At 46.2% G+C, this 16,258-nt stretch overlaps 1 protein-coding gene across 2 annotated transcripts in view; it reads left to right on the forward strand.

Moving 5' to 3' along the window:
• Positions 1-366: 366 nt before the first annotated feature.
• Positions 367-16,258, forward strand: part of ANKS3 (ankyrin repeat and sterile alpha motif domain containing 3) — a 32,640-nt gene continuing 16,748 nt past the window's right edge. Inside the window, exons 1-6 of one of the 2 annotated variants that reach the window (XM_040356560.1) lie at positions 367-720; positions 6,541-6,725; positions 10,461-10,659; positions 13,325-13,446; positions 13,719-13,800; positions 15,040-15,175. In XM_040356560.1, coding sequence (XP_040212494.1) covers positions 6,565-6,725; positions 10,461-10,659; positions 13,325-13,446; positions 13,719-13,800; positions 15,040-15,175 — 700 coding nt within the window. In that variant the 5' untranslated portion in view covers positions 367-720; positions 6,541-6,564. The remainder of the gene's footprint in view (positions 721-6,540; positions 6,726-10,460; positions 10,660-13,324; positions 13,447-13,718; positions 13,801-15,039; positions 15,176-16,258) is intronic. The other variant, XM_040356559.1, reaches the window with a different exon arrangement.

Raw genomic sequence — 16,258 nt, forward strand, 5'->3', positions numbered from 1 at the left:
GGCAGAACCCCCTCTAATGACACCGCCCGGCGTTATCCAAAGACCCGCACAGCTACCTACCTGCTGTCACCTGCTAGCGCTACCTACAGCAATCGCCTCTCAGGACCGCCCCTAGAACCCAAACCTCGCCCCTACGACACCACAGAGAACAGGTGCAGCCGAAGGGCACGCCCACGTTCTACATTAAGGGCTGAGCTTTGTTATACGCCACGCCCATATGGGGAGGAGGCACGCGAACATTCCGCCAGTGAAAAAAGCCCAAGTCATAGCCCCGCCCAAAACGTGCTTTCGCGTCCCTCGTACGCTGAGTAACCCGGGCAACAAGCGGAAACCCCGCCTTTTAAGGTCCTAACAGGAACATAGAAAGTACGAGAGAGAAACTACAGCGACAGAATGACAAATAAAATAGAATTGTATAATATTCTCATATGAAATTCCAGCATATGGCTTAATGAAAGATTAATAAACTAACGACACACCTGTCAGGACAAAGTTTTCTGGCCTGCTATTGGTCAGATTGTTGTGGATTGGAAATCTCTGGGATGCTATTGGCTAGTGCGCCCGCCAATCAAAGGGAGGACGGAGCAGAAGTTGAAGAATGCTGGGAAATGTAGTAGGCAAAAAGTTTTCAACTTGAAAGTTTGTAGTCGGGAGAAAACTACAAATCCCAGAGTGCTGTGCGGGGGAAGGGAGGCTGAAGGCTGTGTAGGTGGAAGAGAGGTAAGTTCTAATACAGAGAGAGCTGTGTCCTGATATCTGTGTATTAGGAGGAGAGGAGAGCTCTGTGTCCTGATGTCTGTGTATTAGGAGGAGAGGAGAGCTCTGTGTATTAGGAGGAGAGGAGAGCTCTGTGTCCTGATATCTGTGTATTAGGAGGAGAGGGGAGCTCTGTGTATTAGGAGGAGAGGAGAGCTCTGTGTATTAGGAGGAGAGGAGAGCTCTGTGTATTAGGAGGAGAGGAGAGCTCTGTGTATTAGGAGGAGAGGAGAGCTCTGTGTATTAGGAGGAGAGGAGAGCTCTGTGTCCTGATGTCTGTGTATTAGGAGGAGAGGAGAGCTCTGTGTCCTGATATCTGTGTATTAGGAGGAGAGGAGAGCTCTGTGTCCTGATATCTGTGTATTAGGAGGAGAGGAGAGCTCTGTGTATTAGGAGGAGAGGAGACCTCTGTGTATTAGGAGGAGAGGAGAGCTCTGTGTATTAGGAGGAGAGGAGAGCTCTGTGTCCTGATGTCTGTGTATTAGGAGGAGAGGAGAGCTCTGTGTATATGGAGAGAAGAGCTCTGTGTCCTGATATCTGTGTATTAGGAGGAGAGGAGAGCTCTGTGTCCTGATGTCTGTGTATTAGGAGAGGAGAGCTCTGTGTATTAGGAGGAGAGGAGAGCTCTGTGTCCTGATATCTGTGTATTAGGAGGAGAGGAGAGCTCTGTGTCCTGATGTCTGTGTATTAGGAGAGGAGAGCTCTGTGTATTAGGAGGAGAGGAGAGCTCTGTGTATTAGGAGGAGATGAGAGCTCTGTGTCCTGATGTATGTGTATTAGGAGGAGAGGAGAGCTCTGTGTCCTGATATCTGTGTATTAGGAGAGGAGAGCTCTGTGTCCTGATATCTGTGTATTAGGAGAGGAGAGCTCTGTGTATTAGGAGGAGAGGAGAGCTCTGTGTCCTGATATCTGTGTATTAGGAGGAGAGGAGAGCTCTGTTTCCTGATATCTGTGTATTAGGAGGAGAGGAGAGCTCTGTGTCCTGATATCTGTGTATTAGGAGGAGAGGAGAGCTCTGTGTCCTGATATCTGTGTATTAGGAGGAGAGGAGAGCTCTGTGTCCTGATGTCTGTGTATTAGGAGAAGAGAAGAGACCTGTGTCCTGATGTCTGTGTATTAGGAGGAGAGGAGAGCTCTGTGTCCTGATGTCTGTGTATTACAGTGTTTCTCAATTCCAGTCCTCAGGCCCCCCCAACAGGTCAGGTTTTCAGGATTTCCCTCAGATGAAAAGGCTGTGGTGATTACTAAGGCAGTGAAACTGATCAAATCACCTGTGCAAAATAATGGAAATCCTGAAAACCTGACCTGTTGGGGGGGCCCGAGGACTGGAATTGAGAAACACTGGTGTATTAGGAGGAGAGGAGAGCTCTGTGTATTAGGAGGAGATGAGAGCTCTGTGTCCTGATGTATGTGTATTAGGAGGAGAGGAGAGCTCTGTGTATTAGGAGGAGAGGAGAGCTCTGTGTATTAGGAGGAGAGGAGAGCCCTGTGTCCTGATATCTGTGTATTAGGAGGAGAGGAGAGCTCTGTGTCCTGATATCTGTGTATTAGGAGAGGAGAGCTCTGTGTATTAGGAGGAGAGGAGAGCTCTGTGTCCTGATATCTGTGTATTAGGAGGAGAGGAGAGCTCTGTGTCCTGATATCTGTGTATTAGGAGGAGAGGAGAGCTCTGTGTATTAGGAGAGGAGAGCTCTGTGCATTAGGAGGAGAGGAGAGCTCTGTGTATTAGGAGGAGAGCTCGGTGTATAATATGAAGATGTGATATTGCTGAGCATATCTACTTTCTTCCAAAATAAAATATAATAATCCCATGTTTTTGTTAAAGCTGAACTCTATGAGAAAAAACAATGTTGAGCCATGGATATGGAGTAGAGCTGCACGATTCTGGCTAAAATGAGAATCTCATTTTTATAACTTTACTCTGTTTTTTTTTTTTTTTTTTTTAATTCATTAAAGCGAGAGTTCACCCGAAAAAAAATGTTTAAAGCGGAGGTTCACCCAAAAATCAACTTTCTGTCACTAGATCCAGCATACTGCTGACATCTGCAGTATGCTGGATTTTTTATTTATTTTTTGTACTTATCGTTTTAGCGGTCTTTCTTCTCCGGCTCCGAGCGGGGAATCCTTCGGGGGAATGGGCGTTCCTAAATCAAGCGCAGTTGATTGATGGGCTTGGATAGCGCGTCACGCCATCCGGAACGGCTGCTTACGGCACTATACGGCGCCTGCCGTGTAGAGCTGACTGCGCAGGCGCCGTAAATTGCCGAGAGTCACGTCGGCTATTTTTCGGAAGGCGTGACGCGCTATCCAAGCCCGTCAATCAACTGCGCTTGATTTAGGAACGCCTATACCCGGAAGGATACGCCGCTCGGTGCCGGAGAAGAAAGACCGCTAAAATGATAAGTACAAGAAAAAAATGTGTTTGAAAGACTGCTGTGCAAATACGGTGTGACATAAAACATTGCAACAACCACCATTTTATTCTCTAGGGTCTCTGCTAAAGTGTGTGTGTGTGTGTGTGTGTGTGTGTGTATAAGTATATGTGATTTTCTAGCAGAAAATAATGATTTTTTACTTGTAAACAACAAATGTCAGAAAAGGTTTGGTCTTTAAAGCGGTGGTTCCCCCTAAAACAAATTTCTAACAATACCTTCGTAAGACCCGTTACACTGCGGGTAGGCTGGCTTTTGTTTTTGTTTTTTAGTACATACCTCGATCTCGCCGTTTCGTCCCTTGTCAGTGGGCGTTCCTAGTTGATTGACGTTCCTCGGACGGGCGCATACGTGACGTCACGACTTTCCGAAAGAAGCCGAACGTCGCTGCGCAGGCGCCGTATAGAGCCGACTCTATACGGCGCCTGCGCAATGACGTTCGGCTTCTGTCGGAAAGTCGTGACGCGCAGTATGCGCCCGTCGGAGAAACGTCAATCAACTAGGAACGCCCACCGCCAAGGGACGAAACGCCGAGATCGAGCTATGTACTAAAAAACAAAAAAAAAGCCAGCCTACCCGCAGTGTAACGTGTCTTATGAAGGTATTGTTAGAAATTTGTTTTAGGGGGAACCACCGCTTTAAGTGGTTAAACCTCCCTCATTTACATGCTGTAGTTCTTTCCTTTGATGAAAGAATGAAAAGATACTTTGTTTCTACTTATTAGTGTTGTGCTAAAACTTAACAGGCTGCCTGGATTTTTTTTTCCAGCTCTGAGAACTCTGCACTTGTTAAAAAGAATCGTGACAGGCTGTTTTAAAGATCGGGAAGTGAAAAAGATCGCGATTTTGATTCTTGGCGATTTAATCCTGCAGCTCTAATATGTAGCGATAATTTATCTTTAGTAATGCCCCCCACTTCCTGTTAGACCCCTTTTACACTGGGGCACTTTTCAGGCGTTTAAGAGCTAAAAAGCGCCATTCCAGGTGTTTGATTTTTTTTTTTTTGTTTTTGTTGTTTCACTATACTAGAGTCCAGTGCGTTCTAGTGCAGGAAAAATGCAGCATGTTCTACTTGTTTTTTTGGGGTTTTTTCTGGAACAGACTGCATTGGTGTGAACTAAGCCATTGGAAACCATAGAACCTTCTATTCATGGGTTTGGTGCAGAATAAAAACCCGCACTGGACTCCATGTAGTGTGAACCGGCCCTCAATGTGAAAGTAGTGGTGGAATGAAAAGCATCCCTTCCCTGTGCTATTAGGAATGAGCGATGTTCAGAGACTTCTCGGAATCTTAGTAAACCATTAAGCTGAGCCTGACTGCTGCATATTTAAAGGGAAGCGGAAGTTTGAAATCTTTAATATGTAACTTACTGTAACTGAAATTGCGTATGTTTAGGAGGAATCGCAGAACAGCACAGCGAGGGATTCGTCACACTGGAATATCCCTGAATTATTCTGCTTCTAATTCTTTTATGAAATATGATGTGGTCGAGATGAATGTACTTTGTACTCAATTGTCGCCACTGTGCCATGCCATCAATTGTCGCCACTGTGCCATGCCATCAATTGTCGCCACTGTGCCATGCCAAACGCAGCCACTGTGCCATCAATTGTCGCCACTGTGCCATGCCATCAATTGTCGCCACTGCGCCATGCCAAACGCAGCCACTGTGCCATCAATTGTCGCCACTGTGCCATGCCATCAATTGTCGCCACTGTGCCATGCCAAACGCAGCCACTGTGCCATCAATTGTCGCCACTGTGCCATGCCAAACGCAGCCACTGTGGTTTTCCAGTTCCTCCGTTGAGGGACCGGGGCAATTATCCCGAGGGAGGGAAGTACAGTAGAGGGATGTGAGTTGGTCGCAATTTTCTGCCATGATATGCCTGGATTGTACCGATTACAATACCTGTACTTGTAAAAAACTAATAAACAAAGTTTAAAAAAAAACGCAGCCACTGTGCCATGCCATCAATTGTCGCCACTGTGCCCATCAATTGTCGCCGCTGTGCCATGCCATTGTCGCCACTGACCCTAAAATGCCGCCAGATTGACCCTTCCCCCCCCCCGCCTGGCACTTGGCTTTCTCGGTCAGCCATCCTCGGATCCTTCTCCACGATCCCTCAAAGTAGTCCTGCCCTCGATGTTGCTTCAGCCAATCGGGTTACCGGTAACCAGATCCGGTGAACCTGATTGGCTGAGATGCGTGTCAGTGTTAACCAGGAAACGCACCCCCCTTGTGCGCCCCGCTGTAATCGGAAAGCCTATCAGAGCCGTTGGCTCTGATGGACACTTCCACAGCCAACCAGCTGTCATTATTCAGATGACCGACGCTCACCAGGGGGCCGGCCATCTGAATAGTGGGCAGCGGCGACAATTCATGCAATGCATGAATCTATGTATTGTTTTTCAGTGGCGGTGCAGGAGCGAGAGGTGGCGGTGCTCCTGCGGCCGCTATGGACGCACCGCCACTGTATCTATATCCTGCACTTGTGATAAATTAATTTAAAGTGGTTCTAAAGGCAGAAGGTTTTTTATCCTAATGCATTCTATGCATTAGGATTAAAAAAAAACATTATGTGTGCAGCAGCCCCCCTAATACTTACCTGAGGTCCATCTAGATCCAGTGATGTCTAGGAAGCAGTGGCGGTGCGTCTATAGAGGGCGCTGGAGCGCCGCCCCCTCTGGCTCTTAAAAGTTGCAACGACCACCATTTTATTCCTTAAGGTCTCTGATAGAAAACAAAAAAATATATATAATGTTTGGAAGTTCTGAGTAATTTTCTAAAAAAGATAATTTTTGCCTGTAGGAGCGAAGTGCCATGACACGGCAAGTATGACAGGTGACACCGTCTGTCAAACTCTCCCATGTAGGCGGCTGGGCCCATGCTGCAAGCCAAGTACACTGTTCACAATTTTGGGGTGGTCCTGCAATGCATAATCACCATTCGGCAGATAAAAGTGCTGCCTTGTGATGAATTTTTTTTTTTTTATCTCCTTTCACTGTCCTTAGAAAAGAGATCCACTGCAGATCACTTTTTCAGGGGTAAACAACGCTGCTACTGTGAAAGGAGCTAAATGCAGCATCCCGTCATGTGATGAACGATCGGAAGATGATTGTGTACTGAAAAATACTCTTTCTCCAGATAAACACTATTCTGTTTTCATGGGATTCAGGAATTTTGCATAGGAGTGTCCATCCTAAATGCCGCTCCTTTCTAATGTACTCAGCTGCTGCAAACTGTTTTTCACTCCTCCAGTATCTTGTCTGACAAGACAGTTAAGTGGAGATTGTTTGTATTGCTGGGTTTTATTTGCATTCCTTTTTTACTTTCTTTTGTTTCCCGTCGCAGGATACATAAACTAGCTGTGGCGCGATGGCGAGCGAGCTAAGTGATGAATCCAGTGAGTCGGAGATGTTGAGCCGCAGTCTGTCCATGTGGTACGGGGAGCCATTGGATGGACAAGAGTTGCCTTTGGATCTTCATACAGCGGCTTCTATAGGACAGTATGACGTTGTTCAGAGCTTTGTGTGCCGGTAAGAATGACACGTTGTTGTGATAAATCTGTCCTGAACTTTGCCATTTCAAACTGAGCCTGTGATGGAAAACTACATAAGCCTTTCGTTGCCTGGTAATAACCGTGGGCCAGATTCAGAAAGAAGTTACGCTGGCGTATCTATTGATACGCCGCGTAACTTCTAGGATGCTCCGGCGTATCTTATTTCTGTATTCAGAAAACATTGGCTAAGATCCGACTGGCGTAAGTCTCTTACGCCGTCGTATCTTAGTTGCATATTTACGCTGGCCGCTAGGTGGCGCTTCCGTCGATTTACGCGAGGAATATGCAAATTAGGTAGATACGCCGATTCAGAAACGTACGTCCGCCCGGCACATTTTTTTACGTCATTTACGTTAGGCTTTTTCCGGCGTAAGGTTACTCCTGCTATATGAGGCGTATCCTATGTTAAGTATGGACGTCGGGCCAGCATCAATTTCGGCGTTTGCGTAAGTCGTTTGCGAATAGGGCTGTGCGGAATTTATGTTCACGTCGAAAGCATTGGCTTTTTGCTGGTTAATTTGGAGCATGCGCACTGGGTTACGTTCACGGACGGCGCATGCGCCGTTAGTCAAAAACGTCAATTATGTAGGGTCAGCCTTAATTACCATACAACACGCCCACTACATGGATAATTTGAATTCCACGGGCTTACGCCGGACCACATACGCTACGCCGCCTTAACTTAGGGCGCAGGTTCTTTCTGAATACAGAACCTGCCTCACTAAGTTACGGCGGCGTAGCGTATCTGAGATACGCTACGTCCGCACAAATTTACGCCGGGCTATTTGAATCTACCCCCATATCTTTAAAACAGTCAGTAGCTCTACAGATGCCAAGATGCATGATGGGATTTGTAGTTTCACCACTGCTGGACTGCTAAGGCTACTCCTGCTCTAGAATATGCTTGCTCCTTCTATGATTGGTTGGCAGTGATGAGTAAGGGGGCCAATCCTGAGGACAGCCATACACAATTCGAACCCATGGTTACAGGAAAGAGATTCCCCCATCAACATACATTGCTGACGGGAATCCCTCCTGCTGAGCCATTGTCTGTCTGCTCCTGCCGGGAGAAGACCGTAAAAAAAAGATGACTGTCATCTATCCACAATCCAGGACTCTCCGGATTGTGTACCTGTATTACTTTTCTGGCTATGAGATCATCCATCTCTTTCTTTAGTTGTAATTATCAGTGTTTCTATTTATAAATTCATTCAATGCATGTCTTGATATGTCTCAAGTTGCATATACTTCCTTTTCTATATATTTACAGCAAACTTTCCCCCTGAAGATGACCATAAAGGTCGAAACGTGTCAGGGATTCTTCATGCTATAAAAAAATTTGTATAACTGTTAATATTGGTGTTTTCACCCTGCACTATTGAACATCATGTTGTATGATATAGCCAGTATCCTTTTGTTTTTTAATCATAACGTGTTATCATTATCATATTAATAAAAAACTATTTATTTCATCTTATACTGTTTACCTGATTACATTGCTGTTCAAAAGCCCCATGGGGGAAATTTCCCATTTTTCAAGTCATCTATACACTAGAGCAGGGATATGCAATTAGTGGACCTTCAGCTGTTGCAGAACTACAAGTCCCATGAGGCATAGCAAGACTCTGACAGCCACAAGCATGCACCCAGAGGCAGAGGCATGATGGGACTTGTAGTTTTGCAACATCTGGAGGTCCGCTAATTGCATATCCCTGCACTAGAGAGAGAACCTCTGGGGGAATCTAGGATGGAAAAGGACCCGGGGGTCCTAGTAGATGGGCTCAGCAATGTCAAGCTGTTGCTAACAAAGCAAACAGAATATTGGCATGCATTAAAGCGGAAGTAAAGCCCAAAAAAAAAAAAATCCCCTGCAAGACAAAGGCATAATGAGCTGGCAGCCGTCCTCGTACACCGCTCAGGCGGCCGACATCTTTCCCCCGCGGTGGTTACTTCCAAATATCGCGGCTCCGGGGCTCTGTGATTGGCCAGAGCCGCGATGACATCACCCCCGCGCATGCGCACTGGAGCCGCCAGTCATGGCACGGGCTCCTTTAGGAACGGCACAATCGCTGTTGCTAAAGTGCGCCTGCGCCATAGACATCGGCACCCGTCATTTCTGTAAATATCGCCTAAACCGTGGAGGTTTAATTGTATTTTCCTGGGTGTCTGGAACTCCCAGAATTCCCTTCATACCTTCCAGCAGCTCTCCTAATATTTAATTATTAACTTTTTTCCTACTTCTGACCTATGGTGTCTGGTCCGCTCCATAAGACATTGCGTGGCATTGCACAGTGCATTGAAGATTGATTTATTTTTTTAACGGCCCATAGCCACCAATGGCAGTCGGCTTGAGGAGCGGCACAATAAGACGATTGGTGGGTAGGAAGGGAATTCTGCATTCTGTAAAAGTTTACTCTCTACTGAAGCACAGGAAATGCTCTTTGGGTTCAGCTTGGAGATCCCTCTGCTACAAAAAATAAAATAAAAAATTCCCTTACAAGCACTTTGATGTGAATTTGTATAAAGTAGTGAAAAACATCTAAAGAGCCCACTGACTGACTTAGGCTGCATACAACAGACAAGGCCAAGGCTACCCTCCAGGTGGTACCCCAACAGGTTACCAGAAAAAAAAAGAATGCACAAATGGAAGCAATGTCAAACCAAAGGATAAAAGCGTGAAAGGCCCAATCTCCAGATACGCCGCCATAATTTGAAATCTGCGCCCGCGTATCGTTGCGCCGATTGTCAAAGCCAGATACGCAAAAAAAATAGGCTTCCGCTGACGTAACTTGAATGCGGCGGTGTATAATTGTGTGCAATATTCCGTTGACCGCTAGGAGCGCTTTCGTTGTTTTCAGCATAGAATATGCAAATTACCTAGTTACGTCGATTCACGAACGTACGTGCGCCCGGCGGTAGTTTTTTTACGTCGTTTGCGTAAGGCTTTTTCGGCGTAACGTTGCTCCTGCTATTAGGAGGCGCAGCCAATGTTAAGTATGGACGTCGTTCCCGCTTCGAAATTTGAATTTTTTACGGTGTTTGCGTAAGTCGTTCGCGAATAGGGCTGGACGTAATTTACGTTCACGTCGAAACCAATACGTCGTTGCGGCGTACTTGAGAGCAATGCACACTGGGATATGTACACGGACGGCACATGCGCCGTTCGTAAAACACGTCAATCACGTCAGGTCATAACACATTAGCATAAAACACGCCCCCCCTTCCACATTTGAATTACGCTGGCTTACGCCGGCCCCATTTACCCTACGCCACCGCAACTTACGGAGCAAGTGCTTTGTGAATACTGCACTTTCTCCTGTAAGTTGCGTAGCGTAAATACAATATGCTGCGCCGCCGTAACTAGGCACGCAGGTACCTGAATCTGCCCCATTGTTATTGTACCAGAATTTGGGGAACATGCACATCGCCTTGCTTTAGGTGGGACATACCATCAACTCAGGATTTGGGACCGTAGTCCTATCTCTTATAAGCAGTGTGAGGACTCCAATGACGCTGACCTTTGCCTGCCTGCGCTCTGGTGCTCATTTTGAAACATTCTGACTTGATGCAGTTGGACATTAGTCATTAGTCTGGTGATGTGCGTAGAAATTACGGTTACTTGGCTGTGGAATGTCACTTCCTTTGTGACTCTCTATTTTTTAAAGTGTCATTTTGTCTTCTCGCTTAAAAGAGCCCTCTTGTTTATCCACAGAAGGGATGTAGACCTGAACCAGAAAAATCTGGGCGGATGGACACCACTCATGTATGCTGCTTACATTGGTCACGATGCGGTGGCGAGCCTCCTCCTGGAAGCCGGGGTAGATGTGAACTGCAGGACCTCCAGTGGACAGACCCCTCTGATGCTAGCCGCCAGCTGTGGGAATGAGAGGGTGGCTTCTTTTCTGATACAGGTAAGACAAGCTAAATATGACAAGATATGCCCAAGGTATAGTCTCTTCCTCTCAAACTGGTGGCCCTCCAGCTGTTGCGAAACTACAAGTCCCATCATGCCTCTGCCTGTTGGAGTCATGCTTGTAACTGTCAGCCTTGCAATGCCTCATGGGACTTGTAGTTTCGCAGCAGCTGGAGGGCCACCAGTTTAAGAACCACTTGACCTCCCGGAAGATTTAACCCCCTTCATTGCAATATGGCACTGTGTTACTTTAACTGACAATTTTGCACTCATGCAATGTACTCCGTTTGTTCCCCCCCCCCCCCACAAATAGCTTTCTCTTGGTGGTATATGATCACCTCCTGTTTTTTATTTTTTGTGCTATAAACAAAAAAAGAGCGACAATTAAAACAAAAAATAATAGTTCTTCATACATTTAGGCCAGTCTGTATTCTGCTACATGTTTTTTGGTAAAAAGTCCAATAAGCACATGTTGTTGTTTTGCGTAGAAGTTATATCATCTACAAACAATGGTGGATATATACTGTAGTTAAAAAGATAAAATAAAAAAAATACTAGTAATGGCGGCGATCAGAAACTTTTTAGCGGCGGACCATCAGACACTAATTGACACTTTGTGGGAACCAGTGACACGAATACAATGATCAGTGCTAAAAAATATGCACGGTCACTGTAATGACACTGGCTCGGAAGGGGTTAAACATCTAGGGCAATCAAAGGGTTAACTGTGTGTGCCTAGCCAGTGTTTTTTTTTTTTTTGTGTGCTGCTTTTTACTAAGGGATTTAATGCACAGAGCAGGAAGCCTCCTCCACGAACCCCCCCCCCCCCCCCCCAGCCTGACTCGGCACGCAAAGCCAGCCCACACATCCGTGTCTGCCTGACAGCAGGGCCCGGCCTCCTCCCTGCACGCATGAGTATCCGCCAACCGTTGCCTCATTGGGTCCACTCTGACAGCAGTACACACACATTGCCCCGCCTGCCTTCTGCTCTGTCCCACTGACAGTAGCCTGCCTAAAACGCACAGGGGGTTTAAAGCAAGCAGACTCGGGTCGTTGTTCTGCTGGAAGGTGAATGTCCTCCCCAGTCTCAAGTCTTTAGTAGACTCTAACAGGTTTTCTTCTAAAACTGCCCTGTATTTGGCTCCATCCATCTTCCCATCAACTCTGACCAGCTTCCCTGTCCCTGCTGAAGAAAAGCATCCCAACAACACGATGCTGCCACCACCATGTTTCACAGTGGGGATGGTGTGTTCAGAGTGATGTGCAATGTTAGTTTTCCACCACACATAGCGTTTTGCTTTTAGGCCAAAAAGTTCAATTTTGGTCTCATCTGACCAGAGCTCCTTCTTCCACATGTTTGCTGTGTCCCCCACATGGGTCCTCGCAAACTGGACTTTTTATTGCTTTCTTTTAACAATGTCTTCCATAAACCAGATTTGAGGAGTGGACAAGAAATACTTGTCCTGTGGACAGATTCTCCCACCTGAGCTGTGGATCTCTGCAGCTCCTCCAGAGTTACCATGGGCCTCTTGGCTGCTTCTCTGATTAATGCTCTCCTTGCCCGGCCTGTCAGTTTAGGTGGACGGCCATGTCTTGCTAGGTTTGCACTTGTGCCATAATCTTTCCATTTTCAGATGATGGATTGAACAGTTCTCTGTGAGATGTTCAAAGCTTAGGATGTTTTTTCAGGCAAGTGCTTTATTCACAAAGCACTTGCCTGTAAAGTTGCGGCGGTGTAGCGTAAATCACCCGGCGGAATTCAAATTCGGCGGGTAGGGGGCGTGTATCATTCAAATGATGCGCGTCCCCGCGCCGAACTAACTGCGCATGCGCCGTCTGTAAAATATCCCAGTGTGCATTGCTCCAAATGACGTCGCAAGGACGTCATTTTTTTCGCAGTGAACGTAAATGACGTCCAGCCCCATTCACGGATGACTTACTCAAACGACGTAACTTTTTCAAATTTCGACGCGGGAATGACGGCCATACTTAACATTGGCTGCGCCTCATATAGCAGGGGCAACTTTACGCCGGGAAAAGCCTAACGTAAACGTTGTAACTTTACTGCGTCGGCCGCGCGTACGTTCAGGAATTTGCGTATCGAGCTAATTTGCATAGTCGACGCGGAAATCGTCGGAAGCGCCACCTAGCGGGCAAAAAAAAAATTGCAGTTTAGATCCGACGGATCTAACGGATATCTATGCGTAACTGATTCTAAGAATCAGTCGCATAGATACGACGGGGGAGATTAGGACCTACGACGGCGTACATGGCGCTGCGCCGTCGTAAGTCCTTTGAGAATCTGGGCCTGAATGTCCATGAGTAGCCCGGCCAGAGCCCAGACTTCAACCCGATTGAACATTTCTGAGGCGATCCGAAAATGGCTGTGCACCAATGCTCCCTATCCAACCGGATATATATATATATATAATAAATAATTAAAAGATTTCAAACAAAATTTCATGTCATGGGGTATTGTTTGTAGAATTTTTGAGGCAAATAATGATATGTGTGTGTGTGTGTGTGTGTTGTTTTTTTTTATAGGAATAAGGCTGTAACATGTGGTAAAGGTGAAGCGCTGTGCATATGTATTTTCAATCTTTTGGTGACAAGTTTTCTCTAATATTTTTGTTGTGTTCTTGTTTATTCTACCATTTTTGAAGCACAAGGCTGAGCTGGAGGCGAGGGATGCTCGTGGTTGGACGGCTCTGTTTCACTGCACTAGTGCCGGACACCAGCGGATGCTGCGATCCTTACTGGAGAATGGGGCCAATGCAGATTTTAAGTAAGAAAATCGTGATCCTCAAGGAGGATATACAATCAGGTTGTAAGGCAGGGGTGTCAAACTGGCGGCCCTCCAGCTGTTGCAAAAATACAAGTCCCATGAGGCATTGCAAGGCTAACAGTTACAAGCATGCCTCTCACAGGCAGAGGAATGATGGGACTTGTAGTTTCGGAACAGCTGGAGGGCCACCAGTTTGACACCCCTGTAAGGTATTGAGTCAATTTTTATCTCTTGTGTGCCTGCAACAATGGCATTGTTTTGAATCTTTCCAGGGAGCCAGTATATGGGTTCACTCCGCTCATGGAGGCTGCAGCCTCAGGACATGAAATCATAGTGCAGCATCTACTAAACCATGTAAGTCTTCAGTCCTACAGTGTACATATGTAATACAATACAGGATGGGGAAACGACTTTATAACAAGTTAAATCTGACCGCCAGCAAGTATATAACATGAATTACTGCAACTGTGTATTAACCATATAAGGATCGGACCAATATGCTGCTAAATGACCCAAGGGGTTTTTACAATTCGGCACTGCGTCGATTTAACAGACAATTGCGCGGTCGTGCGACGTGGCTCCCAAACAAAATTGGTGTCCTTTTTTTCCCCACAAATAGAGCTTTCTTTTGGTGGTATTTGATCACCTCTGCGTTTTTTATTTTTTGCGCTATAAACAAAAATATAGCGACAATTTTGAGAAAAACGCAATATTTTTGACTTTTTGCTGTAATAAATATCCCCCAAAAACATATATAAAAAAAAAAAATTCCTCAGTTTAGCCGATACGTATTCTTCTACCTATTTTTGGTAAAAAAAATCGCAATAAGCGTTTATCGATTGGTTTGCGCAAAATTTATAGCGTTTACAAAATAGGGGATAGTTTTATTATTATTTTTTTTTTTTTACTACTAATGGCGGCGATCAGCGTTTTTTTTTTTTTTTTTTCGTGACTGCGACATTGTGGCGGACACTTCGGACAATTTTGACACATTTTTGGGACCATTGTCATTTTCACAGCAAAAAATGCATTTAAATTGCATTGTTTATTGTGAAAATGACAGTTGCAGATTGGGAGTTAACCACAGGGGGCGCTGAAGGAGTTATGTTTCACCTAGTGTGTGTTCACAACTGTAGAGGGGTGTGGCTGTAGGTGTGACGTCATCGATCGAGTCTCCCTAATAAAAGGGATCACTCGATCGATGCAGCCGCCACAGTGAAGCACGGGGAAGCCGTGTTTACATACGGCTCTCCCCGTTCTTCAGCTCCGGGGAGCGATCGCGAGGGGGCGGCTAGAAACGTTTCTAGCCGCGCCCTCGTCCCGGATCTCTCCCCGCGGGTTTCCGACCGCCGCATGTAGCGGGGGGGGGGGGGTCCCGATCGGACCCCCGACCCACGTCTAGGCAGGGACGTACAGGTACACCAATGTGCCTGTACGTGCCATTCTGCCGACGTACATATACATGCGGCAGAATTGCACTTGTAGTGCAAAGTGTATTTGCCTTTTGTAAATAACGTGTGTGTGTGTGTGTGTGTGTGTGTGTGTGTGTGTGTAATAATAACAATTTTATATAATTCTTTTATTTTTTGCTAGGGGGTGAAGGTGATGGAGGCAGACCATAATGGAGATACTGCTAGAATGCTGGCGGCAAGATATGGCTATTCAAGGATAGTTTCTCTACTGGACTCCTATCGCATCCGTGGGTCCCGACTCCATAGCAAGGGATCAGGTATTGATATCTATTTAGTTTTTATAAATGTAGCAATATTTCACCATATTGGTGCAGTTTCCCTTGAGTGTAGTGAATGATAGTTTTTATTCTCACGCCCGGTGGAAACTGGATGGGCATTAACCACTTGCTTACTGGGCACATATACCCCCTTCCTGCCCAGGTTAAATTTCAGCTTTTAGCACTGTCACGCTTTGAATGAAAATGGCGCGGTCGTGCGACGTGGCTCTCAAACAAAATTGTTGTCCTTTTTTTTCCCCCACAAATAGAGCTTTCTTTTGGTGGTATTTGATCAGCTCTGCGGTTTTTGTTTATAGCGCAAAAAAAGAAAAGACCGACAATTTTGAAAAAAACACAATGAACTAGATTCACAGAACACTTACGCTGGCGTATCTACAGATACGCAGCGTAAGTGAACAAATGCGCCGTCGTATCTATGCGCCCTATTCTCTTAACTAGATATTTGGCCTCAGTCCGACCGATGTAAGTCTCCTACGCCGTCCGATCTTGGGCGCATATTTACGCTGGCCGCAAGGGGCGCTTCCATTGATTTACGTGCCGAATATGTATATGACCTAGATACGCCTATTCACGAACGTACTTGCGCCCGTCGCTGTAATCTACGCCGTTTACGTAAAGGCGTACGTCCGTCGTAAAGTTATCCCTGCTATAGGTGGCGCAACCCATGCAAAGGTATGGACGTCGGAACAGCCGGCAAATTTTACGTTGTTTACGTAAGTCGTACGGCAATGGGGCTGTGCGTAGGCTACGTTCACGTCGAAAGCATTGAGCCGACGTAGCTTGGGGAGTATATGCGTCGTGATTCTGAGCATGCGCGCGCATGCACCGTTCGTTTACATGGGGTCACGATTCATTTCAATACAACACGCCCACTACCAGCCTACTTTGAATTAGGCGGGCTTACGCCGACCATATTACGCTACGCCGTGGCAACGTATGGGGCGAGTGCTTTGTGAATACTGCTCTGGGCTCTGTGTGCGCCGTCGGCGTAGCGTATATTCGATACGCTACGCCGGCAAAACTATGCACCGAGCTACCTGAATCTAGCTCTATATTTTTTAC

Source organism: Rana temporaria, chromosome 6 (genome assembly GCF_905171775.1).
Source record: "Rana temporaria chromosome 6, aRanTem1.1, whole genome shotgun sequence".
Lineage (NCBI taxonomy): Eukaryota > Metazoa > Chordata > Amphibia > Anura > Ranidae > Rana > Rana temporaria.